We start from the raw sequence: 27,382 nt of genomic DNA, 5'->3' as shown, positions 1-27,382 counted from the left end.
GGTTCTTTTTGACTGTCTGTGATTTTTGTTTTCAGTCCTGTCTCTCTCTCTTTACTCTGACTTGTGCCACCCATACCTCTACCCAATTTAGTCTTCCATACATCCCTCCATTCTCTACTGTGGTTTCTCCCACTTGTGTTGTGCTTTCTTATTCACCTTCCTTCCAAACCACGTAGTTCAAAAGAACATGCACTTCTGTTGTGAAATTCCTTTATTTGGAGGCTAAAGAAAACAAACCAAAAGAATAAAAGTTAGTTTTCCCAAGGAATTATGGAAGATGTTGTGCCTCACATGATGAGAGGTGCCCAAATGCCTGGCAGTCCACTTGGTGACTGGAGGCTGCAGCGTGGTGGAATTGCAACCAAAATGTCCTTTTGTGTCATACCAGCTACCTTTTTTTAGTAAAAGAGAAAGGTAGAAATAAAATATTTTCTAATTTAGGTGAACGGGAAGCACTGACTGACCCCAAAACTCCTCCTGTGTTATTGGATTCATCACACTTTCCAGAAGTATGCTGAATGTGTGATGCTCCCTGCTTACTTAGTACAGCCCATATTTTTCCCCTCTCTGTAGTTGTGCCCAGATCCTCTTTATTGATTTGTTATGTCACACAGGACATAAGGATGAGTATGAGATGACTCACAGACAGCAGTGAATTACAAGGTAATAATTCCATCAGAGTGTTTTGGTGACATTATAAACAACAAGAGTGAAGTTTGGGTGGCTTGTAGGTCCCTAGAGCCTGGAGATGAAATTATAGCCCTGTAATTCAGTATATGCTTGGGTTTTAGTTTATTATAGAGTGGGGAGATGGAAAAGACCTAGTAGGCCATCTAATCCATTTCCTTCCCTGGGCAGCAGTGTTCCCTGCTCCACGTTTATTAATGTTTTGTCCAGAGTAGTTTTCAGTGAGCCAAACAACTGGGCTTCTGCAAGTGCCCTAGGGACAGTGTTCACAGCCGAGTGGGTCTCATGGGCAGGCAGCTTTTTCTGAGATGCATCGAGATGCTTCCCTTTTAAACTGCGTCTCCTTGTTTCTAGTTTTACTCCAGGTAACAACCAAAACAACTACTTGCCCTCCTGGATATTTTCTCCCTCCAATTATCTCTAGACTTGCTATCGTTACCGTTACAGTAGTTGCTCTTATTAAAATTGCGTGTTTAGCTCTCAGCAGCTTCCCTTGTGATTCGGTCCCTCTGTGCCCAAACCTGCTGCGGTGCTCTTTTCTTTACTCCTTCAGTTTGTCGATATCTTCCCAGTAACAAGTTAGCTCAGCCTGAACATAATATCCCAGGTACAGCCATGGCAATTATTCAATTCATTCATCCAACCAACAAACCAAAAAATCCATTTCAGACACAGAATGGCATTTGAAGAAAAAGTAACTGGAAAAAAGAACAAAGGAAAGAAAAAGCCTGCAGAGCTCAGCCCTTGGGTACTGTTTGTCTAAATCAGATGCATGAAGGTTTGTGTTTCCTTTCCGCTTATATCAGAATGGTTGGTGTGCAGGAGTAAGAGGGAAGAGGAGTCTTTGGGTTTCTTTTTTATCCTTGTGGCCCTGCGTAGTGGCATTGCTTGCCCTTTTCCGTAGGCAGGACGGTGCAGTTGTCCTCAGACACTGTTTTGCCCAGCTCGTGGTATGCCGGGACTTTGTCAGCCCGTGGCACGGAGGGAGGGTATCATTACAGGGATGTGACAGGACACCAGAACTCCTGTCTCAGAAACTTTGCCCCAGGAAACAAATTTGATTTAATGCATCACCAAGCTGGCAAAGATGGTCCCGTAGACTTCAGGAGGATTTGGTTTGGGTACAGAAAAGCAGTAATAGTGGCCAGCAGAGATTATTTATTCATTCTCTGCTCTTTGCCATAGTGCCCTAGTGCTACTAGTGCCGAACTTTATATTTTGACAGAGATTTTTCTTTTCCATATAGTTTCTAGTGTTAAATGTCATCAACTTGTAGTAATATATCTAGTCTGTAGGTGTAATTTTTTTTATTCAGAGAAATTTGAGATGAAGGGAGTATGTACCTAGCCAAGGAGGAGCGCAGTAGACACCACTGCAAAGCAGCACTGGTCACTCTGTGCTTTTGACTATGGAAAAAATAGTCCATGCTGCTGGAGTTAAAACCTGGACCATGATGCACATGCGTAGGAGGACAAATTACAGCAGACCTTAATTCTAACATCTTTTTCTCCTAACTTTTGAGTGCTTGACCTTGCAACTTTAACGTTCTTTTGAGAAGAATTTGTGGCTTGTTTTAGGTTTTCATACACAACAATAAAACCTCAGTATATTCAGTTCAATAGGTGCCTTAGTAATGTGCTGTGTTACATTTTAATCTGTCTGCTGAATGAGCTATGCTTCTCTGCATTTGTAATGACATGACAAGGACTGGTTTTACTTGCCTTTACTTTTGTAAAATGTTTGCCAATAATTTATTCCACCTGTGGAATGCATTTAATGCATACCATCATTAAACCATTTTAGATGAGCTGTGTTTTCAAAAACTTATTACAATTTTCTTTCACCCGACTTTTAATGAAAAACACCTTTTTAATAAAGCTGTCTCACCACAGTAATGCTAGACAGCGGTGAATCTTAAATTTCTCAAGCTGCTTTAATCAATAAAGTTATCACCAGTCGTTTCCCTTGATAACTGCTTCTTACCGAGACCCTGACTTTGCCTTCTGCCGCTGAGATGTTTTCAACCTGCACTTAGAATAGGAGGAACTCCCCAAAGTCCAATTTTCATTTTAACCTTTCCTCAATGGCCTAGAAATAACAGATTGCCGGTATTACTTTAATAGATTGGAAATTTAAACCTCTTAGAGGTAACCAGACCTATCTTATGATTCAGTAATATGACAAAGAATAACACATCTTAAAGGTTACTGAAATGCCTAATTCATATGTTTTAAGGCAGCTGTAACAGTGGATGATTTTTACAGCTTTACAATAAAACCTAAATAATGTTAAGGTTCCGGTAGTTTTATATAATCATAAAAAGTTGTCTCTGTAGCAAATTGTCCTGCTTTAACAGGAGTTATGGCAGGTCGTACTGGAGTGCATAAACTCCTGGTAGTTAACCAATTCCCATTTCTGCCACCTGCAAGTCTCAGGGGGGAGTTAGCGGTGCGTGAGAGACCACCGGGGAGGTCATCCCGAGAGTTGCACGGAGGACCTGCTGCCGTGCCGGCATCCTCTCTCCACTCACCGGCCACGACAGGGGAATGATTTTCCGTCTCGAAAAGGAGAGTGAAGTGGCCGAGTGAAGTTTCAAGCTCGGAGTCCTACTGAAAGCTTATTGAAACCTGGTTGGCCCCGCAGCCTCAGGAAATCTGCCCTGGAGGCTTGATGTATTTCTTTGTTTCACCTGCCTCGTTGTACAGCTTCTCCCAGGTCAGAGGCCACATGCGATGCCCTTTGCGTGTTTGACGTTTGCACAGGTAGTAGTTCCAAGATAGAAACACAATTAACAATAATACGGGAACCTGAAGTCTCAGAGGTTATCAGTTGGGCCAAGGAGATAGGGAGAAAACTAAATGTACCGTACTTCTTGTGTAAAGGCATTTAATACATTAATCGAGATTTTGTGTATAAGCTTTATTTCCTTATGCCCCTGGCACATTTAGCTTGATTAAGATTATTAAGCCTATAGCAAAAATCTGCTGAGGCGTAAGTATGTTTGACTCTAGAAGTGCTGGTTAAGTGTTCTGTTGAAGTTTGCACACTTCCTTCTGTGCATCTCTTCATTTGCATCTTCTGTAGACTTCAGGCTCTAAAGTATGAGCTTGTCCTAGTAAACACTGCGTTGCAACCCAAGCATGGCTGGCTGGTACAGAAATTGGTGTCTTTCCGCCTCATTCATTTTCTGACTCCATAATTCCTATTCTGATCAGACATTTTTCTGTGATTTTCATGACGACTAAAACTCTCTTTGCAGGCAGAAAATACCTAAAGTTCCCATTCACCACCCTACCAGCATCTCTGAAGGCTTATTAGTGTTGGCTGCTTCAGTGGGTAGTAGGAGTCAGTCCCCACCTCTGTTCAGCTCTGGCTCCGGGGCCCAGACACCACCAGTAAGATTGCTGACCGTGATGGCGATTCCTGTGCTGCAGGCGTTTGTCCAGTGGGGATTACATTGCGCCTTCCCATCCCCAAATTCTTGGAAGTCACGTTCATCTCCTCCATTCTTGCCGCAGATCTCGGTTGGGTTTGATGGGGACTCTTCAAGAGCAGTGTCTTCACTCAGCTGTGGCACACGTGTGCTTTATTTACTGCATGTGTACAACCACACGCACCATCTCTCACCAGCTACACGCTTTAGGAAAATATAAATTACACCCATTTTATTTATGTGCTGATTTGTCTTAAACCAGAGAGACTGTCTCACTGCATTTTACCCTCCTTTTTAGTAAATTTTTAACTGACCTAAAAAAAGTCACTTCCGCAGAATAATTGAACAGATTAGTGGTGTGATCCCTACGTAAAATGTGAACACGAACGGGGATCTTTTAATTCTTGCTTTCAGTGGGTATGTGACCTTTCAGTTTTATATCTTTCTCTCTCTTCTTACCATATTGCAGTCAGAGAGGAAGTTAAACCCAGGTTTGACAGGTAGAGTTTTTTTATTTCCCTTGACAGCACACCTTTTGACCTCTATCTTCTTGCCAATGATTTTTTAAATCCTAAATGATTTGGGAATAATTGCTCCTCCTTTAGTGATTATTGCCCTTCACCGATAGTAAATCTGTGAAATCCCCGGGGGCCGGAATACATTTTTGTATGCGTATGCCACAAGCTGGCCTGGACAGGCATCGCCGCTCATCCGCAGCCGCACTTGCAGAGCTGCTGGCCGTCTTGCTGGAAAACTTGCCTGGATGGGGTAAAATACAGCCCCAGCAAGCACGTGAGGGCTTGGTGGGCTGCCCCCCTCTGCCCTTTCCCATTTTTCAGAGGAAATTCATTTTTAGGGTTTTGAGAAGCCAGGACTGAAATTATCTTTACTTCTGAAATCTCATCCTGAACGTCTGGGGTTGGGCTGAGCAAAGGGCGTGCGGGTGGCAGAGGGCAGGTCCTCTCCTGGGGTCCCCCCTGCCGACTCACCGGAGTCCCCCTAGCAGCCCTTCCCTGTCCCCTCTAGGGGAGGAGTTGGAAGGAATTTTAGAAGAAGAGGGGATTAGAAGCTATTAACACCAGTGGTTGAGAATAACTAAATATTCCAAAGCGGCTCGGGGGAAAATTGGTAGTGGTGGTTGGCTGGGAGCGGTGTTGCCAGGTTCTTTGCAGTGGTGGGATTATTCCGTTTTCCTCGTCTGTGTATACATGCTTGGTTTGCTAATTACTTAAAATTAACCCGTCATTTTCTCCCCACTTCATGCTGGGTTACTTGTTTGGAGAAGTGGTAAGGAAAGGGGAACTATCTTTAGGGGAAGACATCACAGAATCACACGTGTTTCCATGAGCAGAGTGGATAAGGAAAATGGTCCAGTAATGAAAGGATGGAAAAGACTGAGCCCTCCATCATCTGGTGGCTTTGAAGCAGTTTGTGAGCAGATGGCTGGAAACGCTACCTGTCCCAAAGCCTGCCGCTGCTGCTGCTGCTTCTTCCCAATGGGCATGTTCTCCCCAGCTCTGACCCCTTTGCCACAAGTCCTTAAGTCTCTCTGCTCTTTAAAGGGGCTCTCAAAGCCCGGCCACAGCGGTGACTCTCCTAGGCAGGATGGACCAAGGGTGCGCGTTTATAGACTGTTTCAAAATAAACAACTTCAGTGGGGAACCAGACAAATGAGCCTTGACTTGAGGGAGCACCCTATCACGTCCCATCACCTGAGGGGTGATGATGGTCCCTCATGTGAATGGTGTTTTAACAAGGAAGATAGACTGGGCTGGTACCTCCTGTATATATAATCTTGCACACTGCACCTGATGCGTTGTTCAAAAGAGGATTTGGTTTTTATCGGCTGAAGCTGTTCCAGATAAATGTGTTCGTAGCTCAGTTTGGTTCATGAGTGCTCTCAGAAAATCTTTTGAGCTGTTTGATATTTCCTTAACATCCTTAACATGCTATGTAATAAGTGGGAGAAGATTTTGTTGTAATTAGATGATTAATAAAAACAGCTCTGGAGCTTTAGGAATTTTAGAATTCTTCAATACGTATGATTTAGTCCTGCCCGGCAGACTGCTCAGAGTGGGAACTGAAGCATGGGTGACACAGAAGATGAACTGGCTCTTGCATGGTTGCATGCTGTATAAAAAAGAGATGCTTCCATGTGAAGGCAAAGGAAGAAGAGAATTTTGTACTGGGCGGAACTGGTAACTGGAGTGGTGCCTGCAACACAGACTTTCTATATGTTTTTGTCCTTAAAGTTGCAGCCAGCTGTATGAAAAGACTCTCAGTAACACAGCCACCATGTAAGGCTACCCTGGTCTCCTTCGTCAATGTGCCTTTTAACCTCCCCAGCCCCATACATGGGCCAAGGACCCATCATGACCAACCCTAGAAAAAGCTCAAACCACACAAAATGTAAGGGCAATTACACTTGTAATAATATAAGAAGAATTTCTTTGGATAAGAAAAGAAACGCTTTGCATAGTGATTCCGTGTATCTGATGTGCAGATATAAAAATAATCAAAACTGCTTGGAAGGAAGGGGAATTCAGGCTGGAATTTCTAGAGCTGCAAGGTGCCGTGGCTATGAAAGCCTGGCGGTTACGTTTATGAAGCAGGGGGCTAAGTCAATGAGATGAACTAATTAATGTACTTTGATACAGAAGGTGCAAAAGCAGACTTTAAAATCGGATAGATAAACTAGGTTACATATTTTCAGAGCTGGCGTGTTTCCCCAGTTTGAGGTGCTGCCTCCATTCTCTTCAGAGTAATCCAGGATGCCTTTGGAAGGTTGAAAGCTGATTTTTTGCTTATTAATTGAAGATTACTGTTTTGTTTCAACAAAAACCAGCATACAAACTATAAAGTGAGCCCCCCCCTAACCATTTTTAAATTTGAAGAAGAAAATAAATATAATAATTTTTAATGCAGGGTGATAACGAGCACTTGAGATTTTGAAGATGGAGCTGTTAACGAGAAAGACCCCTTGGTTGACGCGCTTCAATATAACAAAGATCTCTAACAAAGGAACTCTGAAGTGAGCATGCATGCTCCATGTTTTCATCAGATGCTCAGACAAATCTTACACAGCCAGAAGGTCTTTTCTCAGTTGTTACATTTATTGGGTAATCTGCTCAATTGTGTTTATTAGTATTTGCATAGACTTAAGCTGACTGTAACACAAACTGTGCTGGGCCTGTTCATATCGTATCGCATTGTGCAAAAATAAATAAGTTAGATTTTACAGTGATTTTTCCAAATTTCTGTATCAACCTGAGCATGGGTTGAGATCAAGCTCTGCAAAGTTACACATCTCAGTGATCACAAGCTTAAGCTTTTTACTGGCTTTTAGAATACCAATTTTAAGGAAGTGTTTAAAAAGTTAAGCTTAATTGAAACTGCATGGAGCATGACATAAATGCATCATTAGGAACAGAATAGGACTAGGTCCATAAAATTCAACATTTTCTTTGAACTGTGCCAAATCACTTTGATTTTTTTGATTGATTACAAATTGTGCAGGTGCGTACTGCACTAGTACATTGCTCGAGGAGCTATTGCATGAATTATATTCAAGGTAGGATGACTTTTAATCAATACGATGACAATATTATCTTGTTTAATTTGTCTGATGGCAGTATTAAGCATCAAATCAAGCTGTTTGTTATGTCAAAGGAGTGTGACGTATGGCAGAAATAAAATTCACTCGACGCCAGTTTTTCTGTATTTCATTGCTTTGACAGGCCATCATGATTGGAGACGATATTGTGAATGATGTAGGAGGTGCCCAGCGGTGCGGTATGAGAGCTCTGCAAGTGCGGACAGGGAAGTACAGGTCAGTGCACTCCATGGGGGCAATCATGGAAAGAGGGGAAATAAACGTAAGTCATGATCTTTGTGTTTACCTCTCTGCCAAACGGCACTGTGCTCTAATTTCCTTACAAGACATTAATTTCTGAAAAAGAAAAGGAGTTGTGGTTTGGAACCTGGTACACACTGAAAGCGAAAGAGCAGATTTTTTCCATGCCTTTTCCAGATCTTTTCCTGTTGGTGGCACAAATTTGCCATGAAGGTACACTTCCACTCGTTGTCTGAACAAACACCTCCTTTTGCAGCAATTAGGCTTGGGTGGATGATGACTTTCTCATTTGCAAAGCACATTTTGGGAAAACACTGTCTGTATGAAAGTGGTGGGAAGGGGAAGACATATTGTCTGTGAGCTTTTAAAGAAATATTTTCTGTTAAATTAGTGCTATAATTTTTTCATCACAGTGCACAGAACTGCTGTGTTTCTTGGGTTTTGCTTATTTTATTTTTTTTGCTGCTGCGTGGAAGTGTTGTACGCTTGATACAAGGCATGTCTGAAACTCCTAGCAGGGTTAAGATTCTAAAATTAGACTGTTGACTCGGTGATCTCTGTGGGTCATATCTCACAGCTTTATGAAGGACTCCATATGTCTGCTATTTCTTCCAGACGTGTATTCAGCACTGAGATGTCTGGAACACGTGAGCTGTTTCTCTGCGCCGTGTCTTATCAGAGTGCGGGCTTCTGCAGGCTCACTCACCTCTTTCAAATGACCCTTCAAGCCCGTCTCCATGCAGGTGTCTCCATGATCTTGTGCTTTCATTGACCCAAGAGCTACCTCCCTGCAGCTGCTGATAGGAGACCTGAGTGCAGTTATAAACAGGGCATGATCCAGGGTTGCCTGGTGGAAAATGAAGCCATAATCTGATGCTCAGGCCAGGTTAGGTTTGAAGTCAGCTCACGGTGACTCTCCAAATGCAGTGCAGGCATTGGTCTCTACATTTAACATTTGGATTCCATAACACTCAAAATCTCTTAACCATCTTCTCTTAACCGTAACCACGCCTCTTTGTAGTAGGCATGGTTCAGCAACACCATCTGTCATTTGACATAATTTATATTTTTACAGTTTTTCTTGATTTTCAAATACTGAGACTGTAAAAGAAGGATGCTCTTTTTGGGAGGGATGCAGCAAGTGAGAATGGTACTTGCCATGGGCTATCTGAAAAGTTATTTTGTTAGTTTTCAAGTCAATCTGTTTCTCAATTTTCCTTTTGGTTTGTGTAAGGTGATAAAAGAATACCCAGTGCCTTAATTCTAATGGACAGTGAGTGATCATTTCTGAGAAAAAAAAAAAAGATACAAGTGAATTGTAGTTAGCTGGTTTTGCATCTTTAACAAGCTGGTTTTGCATCTTTAACATAGTACATCTCTAAAACAGTTATCTATCTGAATAAAGCTCAAAAAATCCCAAAGATTAAAGTAAGTATATAGTTTGTGCTGCTGGGACTATTTGTCTGCAATCTGTGCAATAATTTCCTAAAGGAGAAAATAAGAATTCAACGGTTGATTTTCCTCAGATAGTAACAGGATCGCTTTGTGACTCCACATCTTAATGTCACACAGATACAGGTGTCGGTGAAGATGGTATCTCTGCACACAGAGGTAAATTAGACCTTTGCTACTGAACAAGTATCTCCTGTGACATGCTTTGCCCATCATAAAATATGCCACAGGTGATGCTGCATCCAAACTGTTCAGGTAACTGATATAAACACACACGTATAAATATGCATAATCATATGCTGGAAAAACATCTTCTTGTATCATGTTTGAGTAATGATTTCACAGCTGTTTTAGATGCGGAAAAAAGATTGTTTTCTACCGTTACGTTTCCTGTTTCGGTGTGTGGTTGCTGTTATCTGAAATCATAGACTATTGTATGGCAGTGAAATACAGATGAGTGTCTCTAAATTGAGCGTGTGGTGCCAGTCCTGTTGTTAGCAATTGTGAGTAAAATGAAATGGTTCTTGTTCGCCAGGAGAGGCCAGAGATGTAGGTATTTTTGAGAATGACTGGTTTAGTATACATGGAAAATCAAAACGCACCGTGAGTATTGAGAGAGATGGAAGAAAACCTAAGTGAATGAAAGCTGATGGGCAAGATAAATTAAAAGCAACTGAAAATGTAATTATTTCATGGTGGCTTTAGTTTAAAGTCTGATACATAAGATTATGCATAGATCCTCTCGCGTGGTAGTTCTTGCTGACACAGAGCTGTGTGCTACACCGAAGTACCTCTGGATGGCACCGTTAGTACACACACTATAGTATCAGCCACAGCTTCAGGACCTCCCCCGAAAGCTAAGGCTATTTTTGCAAAGTAAGCGGAAAGCACAGAGGCGTCAGGGTTTTGTTGTAGATGCTGAGTGTTGGTGCCGTGGGATTTCCACAGATTTCAGTTATGAGAGTCTTGAAGCTTGGGACGTGAGCGATCGCCCCAGTTGAGTTGTCTCTGTGTTTCTACAACCATGAGTTGTTTTTTTCCCGTTTCCACCACAGCAATGGTGCTTCACTTCACCAAAACGGATGCAGAGCTGATTTGAGAATAAAGTAAAAAATAACAGAGGAACTATCCTGTGGAATTGTTGCAGGTGCATTTCACAGCATGCCACTGGATACATGGAAATGACATTATTTGCGCAAGACATCCCAGTGAAGGCATTTTGCATGTAGTTCTGAAGGTCCAAAGCATCCTGTTGTACCCCTCCATCCCCACCTAAATGCTGTCCCCAGCTGGTAGACATTGTCACCTCTGGTGCACGCGTGTGCGTTGGGGCACCTCTCCCTATTTCAGGGGTCAATGCAGTTTACATGAACATCTTTGAGGTCTGCTGCCCCCCAAGTGCCACTAAGGGTTATTCACAAAAGGTGACACATGAGCCAAGGCTTACTGTGCTGTTTGTTGTATTTCAAAGGGACTTCAGCGACCGTGTGCGGATTGCAGGCTGCAGAGCAACTCGGTGCATCTTACTTGCTTTAATAAGCTAAAAGAAAAAGTCCCCTTTGGCCCTGAAAGCCTTTTATGGAAAGAATCGGTTGATCTGCTGATGCGGAGGTTTCAGCAGTAGATAGGGGTGGACAGGTCTTCTGCGGGGCGGGCGGGCGGCCTCCAGCCGGGTACAGGAAGCTGACTTCAGCCTGCAGCCTTGCGGGAGCCTTTCTCCGTGGTGGTGTTTGTACCGTGTTGCTCAGTGACAGCGGTGACGGCTGCCAGCTCCCCGCTGAACTGAGGAACTGGTTTTGTGAATGCAGGATGGGGGTGGTTGGCTTTGCAGGCAAGTCGAGGAGGTCCAGAGGAGAAGCAGAAGGGGTGTGCGTGGAGCCCCGGGGCTGCCTCCCTCCCTGGGCTCTCACCCTCCTGGCCTCTGCAAGGTCTTCTTCAGTGTTGGCTGCTCCCAGGGTGAGATTCAAAGCGTGGATTAAGCTGCTGCAAAAATATTCAGTTTTGTACCACCTTGCTTGGAGGTCCTGAAAATTAACTCCTTTGTCTCACTTCTTTTGGTTCTTTAAAGTTTAGTAAAATTTGCGCAACCAATTTCCTTCAGTATGATAAGCTTTGCGTGTTCCTCACACCTGCATCTATACTTATCTTCTCCTGTAAAGTACTTAATCCTCACGTATGATTTAATCTCAAGTGTTGAGCTCTTTCTCAGTAGCCAAACCAGACACAGCATAGATTAGTCCATGAAATGCAGTAAATCCTAGCTGTAAAGTAAAATTCCTGTTGGCGCAAGTCAGGGCAATAATGGAAAGGTGTAGGGATAAGATAGTTTCTTGAGTTGACCTCAGTCGGCATGTTTCTCCGGCGTGGGGTGAGTAGTTCAGCGGGCAAAGTATGGCCTTTCGTTGGTGTAAAATCCAAATGCAGAGGATCGATCTGGCTCACAGGTTTGTCCACTCTGTTTGTCCTTTCTACAGCACAGGTCGGGTGACTGCTGCAGACTCTTGTGTGCCAAGAGAAGAAGCTGGTGTTAGGTTTTTCAGCATTGGGAAATCTGATACTAATTACGAAGTTTCTGTGCACACCTGCGTGGAGGCTTTTCGTAGCCAACATCTTTCCCATCTAGGGAAGAACATGTACTTGTCTTCCTGCACAGGGTATGTGCTAATTCCACTTGCAGCTAATTGGCTTTGACATCAAACCAATAATTTCCACAATAACTATTGATTCTGCAATGCTGCGTAATATCCTTCTTTCTCTTTGTAGCGTGCAGGCTAAAGCAGAGAAAAATTACTTTGAGGCTTGTCCAACTGTCTCCCTGTAAAATTGGAAACAGCTTTCAGGTGCGTCAGTGCATCACATTGCAGGTGGTTCTTGGCAGGGCAAGAGAATTACCTACCCCTTTCTCCTCGTTGTTATTTACAGGTCTTGATTTGTAAGTGCAGAACTTTCTATCGCTAGTGAGCGGAGGTAGCCAGGAGTATTCATGGCAGTGGTACCCGCTGCCTCTGCTCGCCTGTGGGCTCCAAAATGGTTTCAGAGTCTGGCAGTATGAGTTCATCCCTTCTCATTGCCTATGTGAGGTTTTCTCTGTTTGATTAGGGGTTTATCTCATGGTCATGGTTGATACTGCAGCATCCCTGAGCTCCCTCGTTACGGACATAAAGGATAGCCCAGGGATGGAGGATAAAAGGATGGAGGCCCACGAGAGCTCTCCAGCTCTGCCACTGTTCTCTGGGAGAAGTGGGTCAAGTTACTTCATGTTGCCACTCTTCAGTTTCCCCACTTTATAATTATCCTCGGAGAATAATTATCCTGACTTCCTTAATAAAGTGACTTGTGATCTGTTTCTCTTATCTGATTGAAGAAAACACAGAATTTATACAGATTTGTAGGAAATCGGCTTGCTAGGAGAAAAATCCAGACATGATCAAGACAAAAATTATGACAGAGGAAAAGTCTTTTAGGCTGCCATTGTCAACTGATTAAGGATTGAGAAAAACAGGGTGGGTCTTTATAATAATCTCCTAAATTAAGTTATAGAATTATTCTTAAAAAGAAAGATTTCTACCCATAGATAAATTCACAGCTGTCACTGCATTAGTAAATGAAAGCTCATGACACCTTTGCGAAGAAATAGTCACATCTTACTGCCCTGCAGAGAAGCAGCATCCCTCCACCCTCGCTTGCTTGCTCACTGCATTACTAACCCCAGCCAAGATGAACAGTTTTATTAGTTTGTTCACATCTCCTGGGTCTTGATGGAGCACACCAGAAGTGCGTAATGAGAACGGGCGGGCAGAGGCACTCCCTTTGTGCTGAGACAGAACCAGAGGCATTTCAATGGCCTCACAGTCCTGATAATTAAGCCTGTTTCAGGTATTAAATGGAAAGACTTCCAACCCATATTTACACTGTAAAAAGTTGTATTATAATTCATGTTAATGTCTTAAGCAATGTTTATTAAAATCTACTGTCAGCAAGTTGATTTTCATTTTAGCATGATAGCTGATTGCAGTCAATCTGAAGGCATAGTCTTATTCACCATTTATTGCACATTCAAATCACAGTGTGCTCTGTCCACGTGAGGATCTTCACATGTGTTTATCAATTTCTTGACCACAATTTGGTTACTGAAATCTTTGAATCAGCTTTGCAGAGCAAGTTCAGAGTAAATACTGCGGTGCCTTAGCATACCCATACTCATCTGGTGACACACTTAAATTTTCCCAGTACATTCAAATGTCCAGACACAGTTTTAGTAGCTGGTGCTTTAGGAATGAGTGGCCTATGAGAAAGTTTAAGTTCTTGCTGCTGTAGTATGCTGTTGTTATCCAAACATCCACTTTTCAGCGTAGGGTATAGCCAATTGCAATGCAAAATAATGAATTGCATTGGAAATGCATTATTGTTGAACTATAAGTGGTGAACTTGGGAAGCAGAAGATTTTACCCTCTGATTCTAAAACATCATCTTTTGTGTGTCTTGAGTATTTCTGTTTCCTTAACTGAACATAGCCAAGTATTTACTTTCCAGTGAAGTTACTGTTTTATATTAGAAATAACACTTGGACTAGATGATTGTTGTAGGTCTCTTCCAACTGAACTATTCTATTCTATTCTATTCTATTCTATTCTATTCTGTTCTGTTCTGTTCTGTTCTATTCTATCCTAAATGCAGATAAGACCTGATCTAACACACACGTGAAAGGAGCAAGGGGGAACAGAGAGTTCTGCTACGTTGTAGCTAATGTGTAAAATTTGTTATCTTCAGTCTAAAAGAGAAATGGAAGTTTGTTGGTTGTTTGTTTTTTTTTTTTTTTATTAGCAGGTTAATTTATTTGTTGGTACCATAATAAACCTTGAGGAGGCAGAGTGTGCTCTGGACATAGCTGTGGTGGGTGCTGTACATGCTCATATGCTGTTCTGAAAAAATTAGTCTGAGTATCAGAAAAGAGATAAGCCTGTGATGAGAGTAGGGGCAAGGGAAAATAAGGGAGGAATGAGTCCCCTCAGTGAGGAAATGCAATATTAGCCAGCAGTCTTGCCAGTTCTGCTCTCTACCTGTCTGACGACTGACTTTTCCATAGCAGTCCTTTTCCCATCAGCTGTCACATCTCAAACATGTCCAAATTTGCATTTTGCAAATCGAGATAGCAGTGACCGCATCAGCCTGTGCTGCAGTTTTCCTTCTCCTCTTGCTTCACATCCACACAATTCGTGCAGCAGCAGAGACAGCTGCCATAGAGGTTTCCATTTGTCCCCTCCTGAAGCTGATAAGTAAAGGGGTGAAGGAGAAGGTGGTACCAGTGTCGGCTACTGCAAGAGGCAGTGGGACCTGGGAAGGTATGTGGCTCAGGTGGACTTGATGTGTGGGACTGAACCACTTCCAGACCCTCTCTGAAAAGCATCCAAAGCCAGTGGCCATGTTGTTTTTGTTCTCTTTTGCTCTGGTGCCTCGATGCCTTGGTAGCACATGCCAGCCTGGGCTGGCAGCCTTCCTCTGCCAGACATGACCATGTGTATCTGCATGAGCACCACCAGAGCCCTTGGCAGCTGCATGTCCAAAGCACCTGTGGTTCTCTCCTCCCCGCAGATACATCATTCATGACCTGAGGTGGTGGAGGCTGGACTGCCTGAAAGTAGGCAGCTCAGGGGCTTTCCAGGGTTTCCCTGGAGCGTGTTCACCTCCTGCACAGTACCCGCCATCAATGCAGACACCTGAGCTGTCTGTCCACGGGGACCCGCAGGCTCCTGGTTGGGCAGGACCACCTCTAGGTCCTGCTAGATCCCCAGCCTCCCTCCCTGGAACCGGCCCGAGCAGTCTACAAGGTGGGACAGGGAGCAGATCCTTGGTTATTTTTATCTTTAGGGGCCTTTTCTCAGTGCCAGCGTAAGGCTGCAGTAGAAGAATTCCACAGCGAAGTGGTCTTGGGAGCCGGCTGAATGCAGTGGTGTTTCTCAACACTTGTCACTTGCAGAATGCCGAGCTGTATTAGCTTGTTCAACATTTGACAGCGATGATGAATACCATACCCATCGCTAACTACTTTATTTCCGTAAAAATGCTAATGAGTGCGTTGAAATGTGCTGCAGAAATGGCAGAGCTGGGACAGCTGCACAACTGTGGTTTCACTAGAGGTTTCCTTTTTTAAAAACGCAGGTTCCTCTTCTCTGCGTATTTTTTTACTGTAGTTAAATGTCATCCCAGCTTGCTTGGTGCTTGGAATCCTCTCTGCTAGCAGCACGGGCAGCGTGGCACAAGGGACAAGTGCTCTGATTGATGGAACCAAAGCAGAGCATTGTTTTCAAAGGGAGAGAGAAGCAAACAAGAGAGAGGCAGGCCAAGTCAGCTGCTGATGTAACTCCCTCGGAGCAAATGCTTCAGTATCTGAAATTTAATCTTCTGGCTTGGGCTCTTGCTCGCACTGTAAACATGCTTGGGAGCAGCGGTGCTGGAGCAGTACCTTGTGCCGGCACCCTGCAAGCACAAAACAGCCAAGTATTCATGCTTTGAATGCATGGCCCGCGGATGCTGGAGGGTCACCAGCAGCCTTATCTAGTGCATTCGTTTTTTTCCTCTTAAGAGTGTGTTTAACCAACAAACCCGGAGTGGCTGGCTAGTACCCGGGGTGTTTTCTGCTCTTGAGGGGCCCTGTGTTCGTATGGCCGAATGCTGGGGTGTGCAGCCCTGCAGTTGTTGAGGAGGCGGCTGCTCAGAGGTTTGGCATGCTCAGAGGACCACCAGCCATCGCCACTGGTCCCAGAGCCGTGCTGAGTGCCCTGCTGCAGGCATGTGGCTTCTCCGGCAGCCACAGAGATGACGGAGATGGGTGGTTGTTGAGGTGCATGGGAGCGGGGCTGGAGCCTGCTCAAGCCAAGTCACAAGGCACAAGGACTTCTCTGATGAGGAAAGGCTGCAAGACCTGGGGCTGTTTAGCCTGGAGAAGACTGAGAGGGGATCTTATCAATGCTTATCAATATCTAAAGGGTGGGTGTCAAGAGGATGGGGCCAGACTCTTTTCAGTGGTGCTCGGTGACAGGAGAAGGGGCAATGGACACAAACTGGAACTCAGGAAATTCCATCTCAACATGAGAGACAACTTCTTTACTTTGAGGGAGACTGAGCACTGGCACAGGCTGCCCAGAGAGGTTGTGGAGTCTCCTTCTCTGGAGACATTCGAAACCCGCCTGGATGCGTTCCTGTCCAACCTGTTGTAGGTGACCCTGCTTTGGCAGGGGGGTGATCTTCTCTTCCAACCCTGACCATTCTGTGATTCTGTGACTGCTGCCCCTCTGTCTGCTTGTGCTGGGCTGTTGGCTGGTTTGCGTCCCCTTCAGGAGGCATGATGTGACTCGCATGGTCTTAAAAATAAAGCACCTGGCAATGCCAGTTTTAGGTCTTCTACAGGCGCTGGGAAGCTTCAATGGGTCCATCCGTGAGTGCTGATGTACTGCGGCAGGAGTAAGGGCATAATGTGAGAAAAGGAGTTTGGGTGAAGAGCTGCACTCCTCCGCCAGCACCAGGCAGTGCTCTTCGCTGGGGATGAAGACATTTGGTGCTGAGATGTGACTCATGTTCACACTTTGCCCTGAAACAATTACAATTCTTACTTGTTTGTGGTTTTCAGTCATTGTCAACAGCATATACGGTTATACCTCAGCGCTGTGCACTCACAGGTTGCCGAAAGATGAGCCCATTCAGTACATAGGGCTGGTACTGTTGCATGGGGTCTGCGTCCTGTGTTGAGTCTTCAAACTTGAGCCATCGGCCTCCCGAAAAACAGTGATGGGTCTTGGGGCGGTGGGGAGCAGGGTCGGGGAGCCCTGGCTGGTTACCAGCTGCAGCCACTGCACACGCCGTCCCTCTTCCTATTGACCTGCAGCTCATCTCAAAAGCTTTTGTCTTTTCTTCTGATTGCGTCTAAAATGGGCCCCCATGATCAGCTGGGTCTAACACTCTGCTAAATGCTGCTGCTGGTCTGTAAGCCTATTCCTGTGTGAATATAATTTCTGTGGAGCCTTCAGGGACTGACTCCAGTCATTTTGGAGGGCAGTCTTGGCCATGCTCCTTGCATGTTGCTCATGCTAGCGGGTGCTTTCGTTTCACAGCTCCGGTTGCTTTTCCATTCCCAGTCATGCTCTGAGTGCCCTCTGAGCTGTACAGGGATGAGAGGGTGTCAGGTTTGCCTTTCCAAGCTTCCACTCACTCCCAACCCCTCGTAACTGCTGCCAGTCTGCCTGAGCGGACTTGCGCAGTCTGTCCCTTGGTGGGGAGCTCGGCCGTGCAGAGCATGGCACCGTGGTGCTGCAGATGGTGGCTGTGTTCCTGCAGAAAGAAGGGCTGTGAGTCATCCTGCCCCGTTTCCAACAGCAGCAGAGCAAACACCCGAGCTGGTCCCCCGGGTTGCCTTTGCAGAGAGAGCTGGGCACCTATAGGTCCTTAAGTAGGTCCGGTGGATCATGTGGCAGAAGCATCTCTTGCTCTGCATTGCCTGTAAGGACAACTGGCTGGGGCACGGTGGCTGGGTGTGCTCTGGGGAGCCTTCCTCTACCTCCTGCCCAGGCTGCGCTTGGCGGGGACCAGCTCTACTTGTAGCAACACATCACTTGCTTAAATGACCAAAGCATAACATAGGCATTGGCTGATCAGTGTGTTGCAAGTAGGGGAATTAACGCAAGGAGTTATTTTGCAACTAACAAGAATTTCATAGAGTCATAGAATGGTTTGAGTTGGAAGGAACCTTAAAGATGATCTAGTTCCAAACCCCTGCCATGGGCAAGGATGCCTTCCACCAGACCAGGTTGCTCCAAGCCCCATCCAACCTGGACTTGAACACCTCCAGGGCAGCCACAGCTTCTCTGGGCACCCTGTGCCAGTGTCTCACCATCCTGCAACCACAGGGTCCTTCTTCCTCATCCCACTCCCCATCCCCTGGGACACTACCGGTTCTCAGTTTGTACTGGAGGGGATGCATTTCTCACTGGGCGAATTTCCAGAGGGCTGCGTGGGGCAGGATGCAGCCAGCAGTGCTCTGCAGTGCCGGATAAAATTCAGACCCTGGGTTTGGATTTACAGTTGCCGTTTTTGGAGGGTGGGAGCGAGCTTGAAGTGGTTTTCATCTTGGTGTGAACTGCTGGAGCTCCATGGTGAACAAAGCATCTGCCTCCTACCTTTAAAAAGGGCTCCTGTGCAGCAGAGCCCCTTCACCTGCCACAAAGCTGAGCTTTGTTCAAACCCCGGCAGGCGTTTGTGGTTGAATAACGTGAACTGTTCAGCTCAGCTGTTGGCTGCATGACACTGAAATCAGGCCTAAAAATAGGAGGATGTCTGACCCTGAACTGAAGGATTTTCACTTGTAACCCAGCCTGGCGCCCGCCCAGGGTGACATCATCTGGAGGGGAAGATGGAAAAGCTTCCAAATTCATTGCTTTCGGTGCAGGAGTGCTAAACGCGTGTGTCAAATGATAGAATGGAAAGAAAAGACCTGAAGATGGAGGAGCAGAAATGGAGCTGCATGTCGGAAAAGGGTTTTGGGAGCATTGTCTGTCTATAACTCAAGGGGAGACAACAGGAGCAAAAAAAGTCCCATTCAGGCAGAGCCTGTCCCATAAATTTGACAGTTTTGTTTCCTTTTAGGTGTGCTAAAAGGTATTGAGCTACAGTCAAGGTTCTGACCATCAGCCCACCCAGTAATATCTGGTGATATTAGTCACAGTTGTGGTTTGAGTCTGCATGATTTAGATGTGCAAGTGTGTGGATAACTGCCATGGAAGCGTCCGAGATCGTCAGGTACTGAATGGCCTCCCTTGGTTTCAGCTCTCTGACATTTGAAAGCAGCTTTGCCCAGGCTAACCTTCAGGGATTTGATTCAAATCTGGGCTCAAGTAGCATGGATGACCTTGCTATTGTTGTTCTAAATCCAAATTGCTTGAACCAAGTTCCTCATATTTCTGTGCCAAGCTTCTTTGTCTTCTTTAAATATGATAGTGTGTAAAAAATGCAGTAGGCAGTTTTCCTCTGAAACTTTACGTCTTTTTCCCTCTGAATGCTGCCAGGCGACTCCTGTGCTCATCCTCTAACGAGGACACCTTTACCTCCGTGTTGATGAGTGCACACTGGAGTTTGTAGCTCTTTTCAGATGGTGAGAGCTAAGTGTGATATTTAGATGGGGTGTCTCCATCATCTATTTTCCTTCTGCCTTTTAAATTCTCATTACATATTTATAATGCTGTTATAGCAAAGATGCCTAAAGCACAACCGTGGGCAGTGTCTGGTCTCCGAGTCCCAAATGAAGCTGAAAAAACTGCTGTTGCTCTGTAAACACTACGTCAAAAGCTGGTTTCATGCATACTGCTGAGCATTTTTAACCAACAATAATAAAAAGAAGGGAAGAATTTTACCGTATCAATGTCTAATCTGATACGAAACCAATTGATTTGGTTGGAGACTGAGAGAAGTGTTCAGGCATGTCAGCCCTTCTTGGGGTTTTCATGTTGTTAGATCATTGCAGCAGTGAAGCTCTTCCTGCAGATGAGCCGGTTTAGAGACATCTGCCACAGCACCAGGCTCAGATGAGCTGCTTTTCACTGCAGCAGCCTTTGGGTAGGATTTGTCTGACTAAGCATCAGGATATTTCTGGTTGTCTGCTAGGAAATGACCAGGCTGCCGTTGCAAAGGTGTTTCATTGGCATCAACTGAGTCCATGGAAGGCAGATGGTAGCCCAGGTAGGGTCAGGAACTGACTTACCATACTAGGGTTAAGTGTATGCCCCAGAGAAGGGCTTGGACGGTTTTTCCATGTTTTACCCATTTTTTGTGTGAAAGCTTGAAGCCACTTTGACTGAGAGAAAAACCTCTATTTGTAGCTAGACCGTGAAACTTTTTCGCTTTTGATCCCTGATACTTTTTTTGAAGTCCAGCCTAACTGGAGTAACCGTGTGAAAGGCGGGGACCTAAACCTAAACAGCTGGAATAAACCTGGTGTACGCCAGTGGTGAATGCCAGTCCCACTGTAGGTCAGTTGCTCCATTACAGACCCGTCGTTTCACGGGGCGTTAATGGAGCTGACATCAATGAAAGCGGGACACACGCGAGAAGAGCTGGCTTTTATTCTTGCAGGCGGAGCACTTTATTTTTCCTCTCTGGTTGAGATGTTCTAGCAAACACTCAACTTCCCTGTTATCTTTAAACTATGTAGAGAGGTGGGGAGTTGGCTTTTACCAAGGCAAGTGGACTTTTGCTTTGAAAAGTCCCTTCCTGCAGTTTTTGGCATGACTGATCACCCAGCTCTCAACAGTCCGTGAACTTCATGATACAGTAGTTTTGTACAAAGCTGTATTTTTATGCCCACAAGCTTTTAGAGCTGCACCTCTTTGAAAACACGTCCCTAGATAGTCATCCTGTAGTTTCACACGCAGAGTTGGAGAAGGATGCAGAGGATTTAGCTGGGAAGAAGGAGCAGGCTTGGGAGCTGTGAGACGGTGGCCAGAGGCGCTGGCGGACACACGATGACCAGCGCTGCTGCACATAGCACAAGTTGTCAAATAACATTCAGATAAAAATACTACGTGTTAAAATACCATTACAGCACGAATTCAACCATATTTTGCATTCCCTCTGAGGAGCAGTCCCTACTGAAACATTCACGTCCACTTCCCTGCGCCAAATCCTCATCTCCCCGTTGCACAGAGCAGACACGGTCTCGTATGTGCCAGGACTTACAGATCAACTTTTTCCCCTTGCCAGTCACTGGTTTCCATGTGAGTGTTTCTACTGTGTCTTTCTGGCAGTTAAATACAAACATGAATGCATTTATTTCCGGAGCGGAGCCTTGAGATCCTGCCTTAACTGTGCACGAAGAGGCACAGAGGTTAAAACTAACTCTGGCCACAGGGTCAATTGCTCACATGCTTAGTTTGAAAGTACTTGAGCGTTACATGTAAACATATGTTGGAAACGCCGCTCACAGCCGCCACGGAGGCATATGTACGGGCTCAGCCCTGCTGCAGATGGGCTCTCAACTGGCCCCGGGCAGGCGCTGGGAAAATCACAGTGCCCAGAGTGCCCGCAGTGCCTGGGCATCACAGAGGAACGGCACGACTGGGCAGAGGGAGAATATGCCTCTCTGTAGGGGGGCACTGACCTTTTTCATCTCAAAAGCATCCCTGTCTCCCTTCATCAGGCATCGGAGGTGCCAGTCTCCTTTGCGCTGGCACACAGGGCTCTGCTGAGGATGCTCTTCCCTCTGTCCTGGAGCGAAAGGACAGGTTTTGGCAGAGGAGGACTCTGAGGCCAACTCCTGTTCATGCAAAGCAGGTACGAAGACCTCAGTTGAAAGAAAAAAAAAAACAAAAAACAAAAAACAACAACAAACCTGTCTGCATTTAAATCAGCCTAATTAAAGTGGCTTTTGCCGGGCGCTGGCGGGCTTCGTTGCCTGCCCTAAGTGATTTGCGCAATTACCATCTTTTGTGTTTGTCTAGTGGGGTTTTTTCTTACTGCACTCCTTTATGGGCTGTTGCTCAGGGGAGATCACCTATGTGCAATACGTTATTTTAAGTTTAGGAATAGAGGGCCGGATTCTCACCTGCTGTAAGGAGTGGAGTAAATCAGCAGAGCTCTGCTGATTTACACCTGCTGATGCTCTGGCCCACTGGGTGCCTGGAAATAGCTTAGCAAGTGTAAAAGAAAAAAATGGTTTCTCCATCCATCTGGAACACATTGCATACATCAGGGGAAGGAGAGGCATTTGTGAGAGCGAACGCTTCATTTATCAGTGTACAAGCTATTGAAAAGACTGGATATAGCTGGGATAATTATAACCAAGATTAGTCTTCTTGGAATAGAAAAGTAACGACAATCCTAATACCAAATCCTCTGAAATTTACTATCTATTTATTTAACACCTCGGACCCTTTCCTGCGGCAGAGGATCAGCTAGATTTATGGAGGTGCAGTTTAGCAATCTAAATACTTGGGAGTTCATCTGCTCGGCCCATGGCCTGCTCTGGTTATTTTCACTGTCACCGCTCGGCGGCCATGGGAACTGGGAATGCAGACGGGAGCACAGGCAGGCACAGGCCAAAAATCAGCCGGAATCCGTCGGGACACGCTTCTTCCACTTGCTTTGCAGGCGAGGAGTACTTGCCCTTCCTTGGCAGCTTTAGCTGTCGGTGCTGTTGGGAACGGAACAAAGCTCCTTCGGTTCCCTCTTCAAGAACTGCCCATTTTAGATTTTTCCATCATATCTTTGGTTTTTTTCTTCTGCATGTAAGGAGAAGCAATATATATTCATCGATTCCTCGTGCGGCTGAGGTTGCAGTAGCAAGAGCATGTTTAAATTGAAGAGCTGACTGCAGTTTCCCTATGACGAGCCGTGGTTATCGGCTGTCCATCCTAAAGAATCCTTATTGAAACTGAAAACCTCTGCTGGAAGCTGAAATAGCAGCACAAGAAGGAAAATCCCTTTGGGACAATACAGGGTTTGTTAAAAAAGAGAAGAGGTTATCCAGAACGCATGAAAATGAAGGCGGGCAAAGGAGCGGAGCTATGGGCCTGGAAGCCCTTTTGCTGCCTTCGTTTAATATTAGGGGAAAATGCCTGGGCTGGGGTTTAATAATTGTTGCTGGTCTTTTTTGTAGCAAGTTCGTAATTGCTAGGCCTGCCTGCATTTGTGGGTTTATGAGCTGTGCTGCCTTTTGGCTGAGTATTTACTCTTTTCTTACCACGAAAGTAACTGTCCTTTCCAGTCCGGCATACCTTGCAGGATTTGAAACGCATAACCTTGATTTCCCGTTCAACTCTAAAGCACTGCGGGATTTTAGAGTTGTTATAAGCACACACAAAACCCAAACAACAAACCCTGAAAGATGAAAATGTTGGTCCAAAGAAGGCAGAAGGAAAATTTCCTTTGACTCCTTCCGACTCAGGGTTTGAGTCCAAGGGGTTCGGTAGCGCTGTGAGCCTTTGTGCTTCCAGACGCGAGCCAAATTCTCACTAATAAAATTGAAAAGGCAATTTTCCTTCAGGGCACAAATTCTCATATAAAATCTCCTACGTTTTCCTAAACCACTGTCAGAAACTGGCCACTGTTGAAAGCGGAATGCACGATTAGCTCAGGCTGCCTGTCTGAACTGGCGTGGCGGCTCTCGCCTGCTGCGCCTTACTATATGAATGTGCAAGGAGGGCTGCGGCACTGCTGCATCGTCACCAGCAAGGCCACAAGCTCCAGACGGGTCAGCTAACTGGGGAGGCAGGAGGGGAAGAGGGGTTTGATGGTGTGTTTGGGGGTGTATCAGGAAAGCTCGGTGCCCTGGTTGCTGAAGTAGTGTCTTTGCAGTCTGGTGCTCCCAGCTCCCGTGCTGCCACCCCTGCCTGCCCATCACCTTGGTTGGCTGAGTTACATTTTTGGATACATTCAAGTCCCGAAGAGTTTAGGTAAGGTGTCGAATGGTGCAGGACTGATGGTTTATTAGGGAACATCAGTGCTTTTTAGCCTGGGAGCTGCGAAACGGTTGGCCTGAGCAAAACAAAGGAAGGAATCTTTGCATGTTCTTAGGAAAGTGATGGGACAGCAACACAAAATGTACCCCCCGCCACGTGTCCTGAAGAGAGCTAGTACCCTTAGTGCCAGCTCTGCTCCCCATTCAACCCTTTGGTAGGCAGCTCGTTGAACCTGAGGGCCGACAGCCACTCCAGGTGTTAGGAAATCAAAGCGATTTCCTGAGGTCTTTGTATCTCACCAGTTTCCTGCTGCAGCGTGGGCAAAAATTGTAGAAGCCCAGTATCTGGCTATGAGATGCAGGTTTAGGGGTGGCTTCTGGCTTGTGCTGCCAGCTGTGCGGCCGTGGATGAGGGAGCACGCCATCCGTACGTGGCAGCGTCATTGGGCTGGAGAGACGCGTGTGGGTCTGGTCCCTCTCCGGCAGAAGCCGGTGGGAGCTTTTCCCATCGCTCCCGAAGAGCTGAAAAAGGTCTTGCAACTTCCACATGTATCATCGCTTTCATCCTGCTTTTTTTATTACTTTAAAAACATTGCACAGCCCAGTCACAAGAGGCAGAGGTGTTCTTGAAGTCCCGATCTGGGATTGCTTTCAGCAACAAAAAAAGCTGCAGCAATATTCTCTGCACCGCATTTCGGGAGAGCGTTTTCATATCGCGTAAACACAGGGTTTCTCAAAAGTTGCTCTAAGAGGCTCCTGTAAAGTTTTGGGAAGCGCGTTACAGGAGATATTAAATAGGATGGTTGCAGGAGGGGACAGAGTAACCTACTTGCATTCTGTCAGCGCTTTGGACCCTCCATTCCAGCTGCAGTGTACATTATTTAGCTCAAAATTGCTTCTTCTGGCACCCTCCTCCCACACACTTGTGTACTAATATGGCCATTCTCAAGGGCTTTGTCCCTGCCAAAGCACAGCCTGTTACCAAAAGAAAAAGACAATTAAGAGGAAGCAGTGGAGTTTGCCATATAAACGTTTAAAACTTACCCACTCTGAATAATAATGCAGAGTGTCGTTTCATCCAGACAGATGCTTCCTGGATCAAAAGGAGCGACTGGATCTGATGGGAATGGGTAAACAGCTTTGCTGCTCCCGGTTCCTGCGACTCAGCTCCCCAGTATCGTCCCAGCACCCGTCCCTGCCTGGCCATGGGTCACAGCGCTGTCATGCAGGGTGGCTCTGCGTCGGGAGGCTCGACTCAGAGCTTTCACGAGCCGCCCAAACCCTAGTTGTTGGGGGGTCGAGATGGAGGACTCTGTGCCAGCCCCAGCGTGGGTGCTCCTCCTGCCAGGTTTGGTGAGAGTGCACACAAGCACGTCGCCAGTGCCAGCAGCTCCAGCTGCCTCCTGACGCCGGCGTGCTGCTGGCTGCCCGCTCTTAGGCAGTGCCCAACATCATACACCCTTGTCCCAGGGGGCAGGATTCATCTCTGAGCAGCTCTGGGCAAACCAGGGCAATTGAAAACTTCCCTCAATCCCCTGTCTGACGCTGGCATTGCTCTCACCCGCTTGCTTCTTCTGCCCTCCTTCCCAGATCATCTGCTGCACAGGTTGAAGCAGAGCAGGGACCTCCTTGCTGCTGGTGGCTGAGCCGTTCCCACGCAGTCCCCTTCGGATGGTGGGGACACACCTCGCAGGCATCCCTTCCCAGGAAAATCCTAAGCAGGATGCCGTAAACCTGCAGCACCTCCGTAATGAACTGTACTGGCCCTCCTGACTTCATCTGAGGAATGAGACCACGTTGCAAGCTCGAGGGAAAGGTGTAGGGAGAGGTTTGGGGGAAAAGCAAACCAAACCATCACTGGGCTCTGTAGGTGGAGAGGGATCTGGGGCTGATGGGGTTTTTTGTTTGCTCAAGGGTTTTTTGTTTGCCATCCTAGAAACCAAATGGAGCAAACAGAGCCCCACTCTGCATTTCCTAACGCCGTAAATGAAGGTGCGTGGCTTGTAGTGCAGACATACTTGTGCTCTCCTTTCTACGTATGTGTGAGCGTGTCCTGTGCAGGTGTGACGCAGGACTTTTGGTGGGCATGGTGAACACGCTAACGTGTAGAGCACGTCTGTTGGCGTAAGCTGATACCCACTAGTGCCTTCGTATTGTTATGGGTCTTGGGGAGGTTTTGGCTGATGGATTCTCTAATGCAGATAGAGTAGCAGATGTAGCTCATTTAGGGGGATTGGACTAGATGATCTTTTGAGGTCCCTTCCAATCCCTAGCATACTGTGATACTGTGATACTGTGATAGTGCAGTGCCAGCCCAGCCCAGTGTGTGCTCCAGGGCCCCGCTATGCTCCCAGCAAAACCCCCCCACACGGCCAGGTGGGTTTTATCCAGGAGAGCAGTGCTCAAGGAGAAATGTATAGAAAAGCTGCAGTTCTTCTTCCAGCTCACGTGTGCCTGCATTTTCTGCATGGAAAAGTCCATGGTCCTGTGAGTGTCTGGAGAGAAACCCCATCTTGCAGCCCTCTGCAAGGGCACTGCGAACAGCGGAGACATGAAACAACCTATATACGAGAGTAATTAGCAGCGTCCTTCTACTTCTGCCTGACCTTTTCAGTGCTCTCTAACTCAATTACCAGCAGCTCCTCTTCTCCTCCGAGGCAGCCTGGCAGGCGGCATTGACGAGACCAGCCACTAAAACGGCAAGAGGTGGCAAGAAACGAAAGGCAACTGAGAACGTTACTGTCTTGCCGTAGTATTTCTGTACTGGATGTGAGGGCTGTGATAATAGCGTTTGGCTGGGACTGGATCAAACGCAAACTGCATCCTTATCCAGTGCTGTCTCGGACGGTTAGCAAACTAACTCGATCCCAGGTGGCCATCATCTGGAAAGTGGCTGATTGCCAAGTAAATCCAGGAGCTGCTATCTTTATAGGAAACTCCTCGAAGATTGACTAGGCAGTAAAACAACAGTTTTCTATAGCAATTACCCTGCGGGGAATTTGGCCAGATCTGTGCGCTGCAAATGTATAGGACATATGCCTATAGAAATCCTTGAGAGTGTGACAGAATTTAATCAATCCCATTTGTTTGTGTGGAGAGTCAGCCCAGATCGCTGTGGCAGATGCCCAGGGAATGCTGGAGGCAGCATAACCTGTTAAACTGAGACACGTGTGGCCCTGTGAAAAGAATACACCGAATTTACCTTCTTTTTTTATTCAGTCAACCCCTCTCCTTACTACATCTCAGACACACGCAGTCTTTGCTCATCCTTTCATTTTCCTCAATTTTTTTCCTTCTCGGTCTCTTTAGCCCAGATTCATAGAATCATAGAATGGTTTGGGTTGGAAGGGACCTTTAAAGGTCATCTAGTCCAACCCCCCTGCCATGAGCGGGGACATCTTCAACCAGACCAGGTTGCTCAGAGCCCCGTCCAACCTCGCCTTGAATGTTTCCAGGGATGGGGCATCTACCACCTCTGGTTTGTTTTATTTATTTATGTATGTGTTTGCCTTGCTTT

At 46.0% G+C, this 27,382-nt stretch overlaps 1 protein-coding gene across 1 annotated transcript in view; it reads left to right on the top strand.

The window, feature by feature from the left end:
• Positions 1 to 27,382, top strand: part of LHPP (phospholysine phosphohistidine inorganic pyrophosphate phosphatase) — a gene marked incomplete at its 5' end in the record, with an annotated part of 92,290 nt that overhangs the window by 20,262 nt on the left and 44,646 nt on the right. Inside the window, one exon of the mRNA XM_082486296.1 lies at positions 7,858 to 7,949. Coding sequence (XP_082342422.1) covers positions 7,858 to 7,949 — 92 coding nt within the window. The remainder of the gene's footprint in view (positions 1 to 7,857; positions 7,950 to 27,382) is intronic.

This window comes from Vanellus vanellus (genome assembly GCF_965231255.1).
Source record: "Vanellus vanellus genome assembly, chromosome: 7".
NCBI classification, from domain to species: domain Eukaryota; kingdom Metazoa; phylum Chordata; class Aves; order Charadriiformes; family Charadriidae; genus Vanellus; species Vanellus vanellus.
This window is presented reverse-complemented; position numbering and strand designations above follow the sequence as displayed.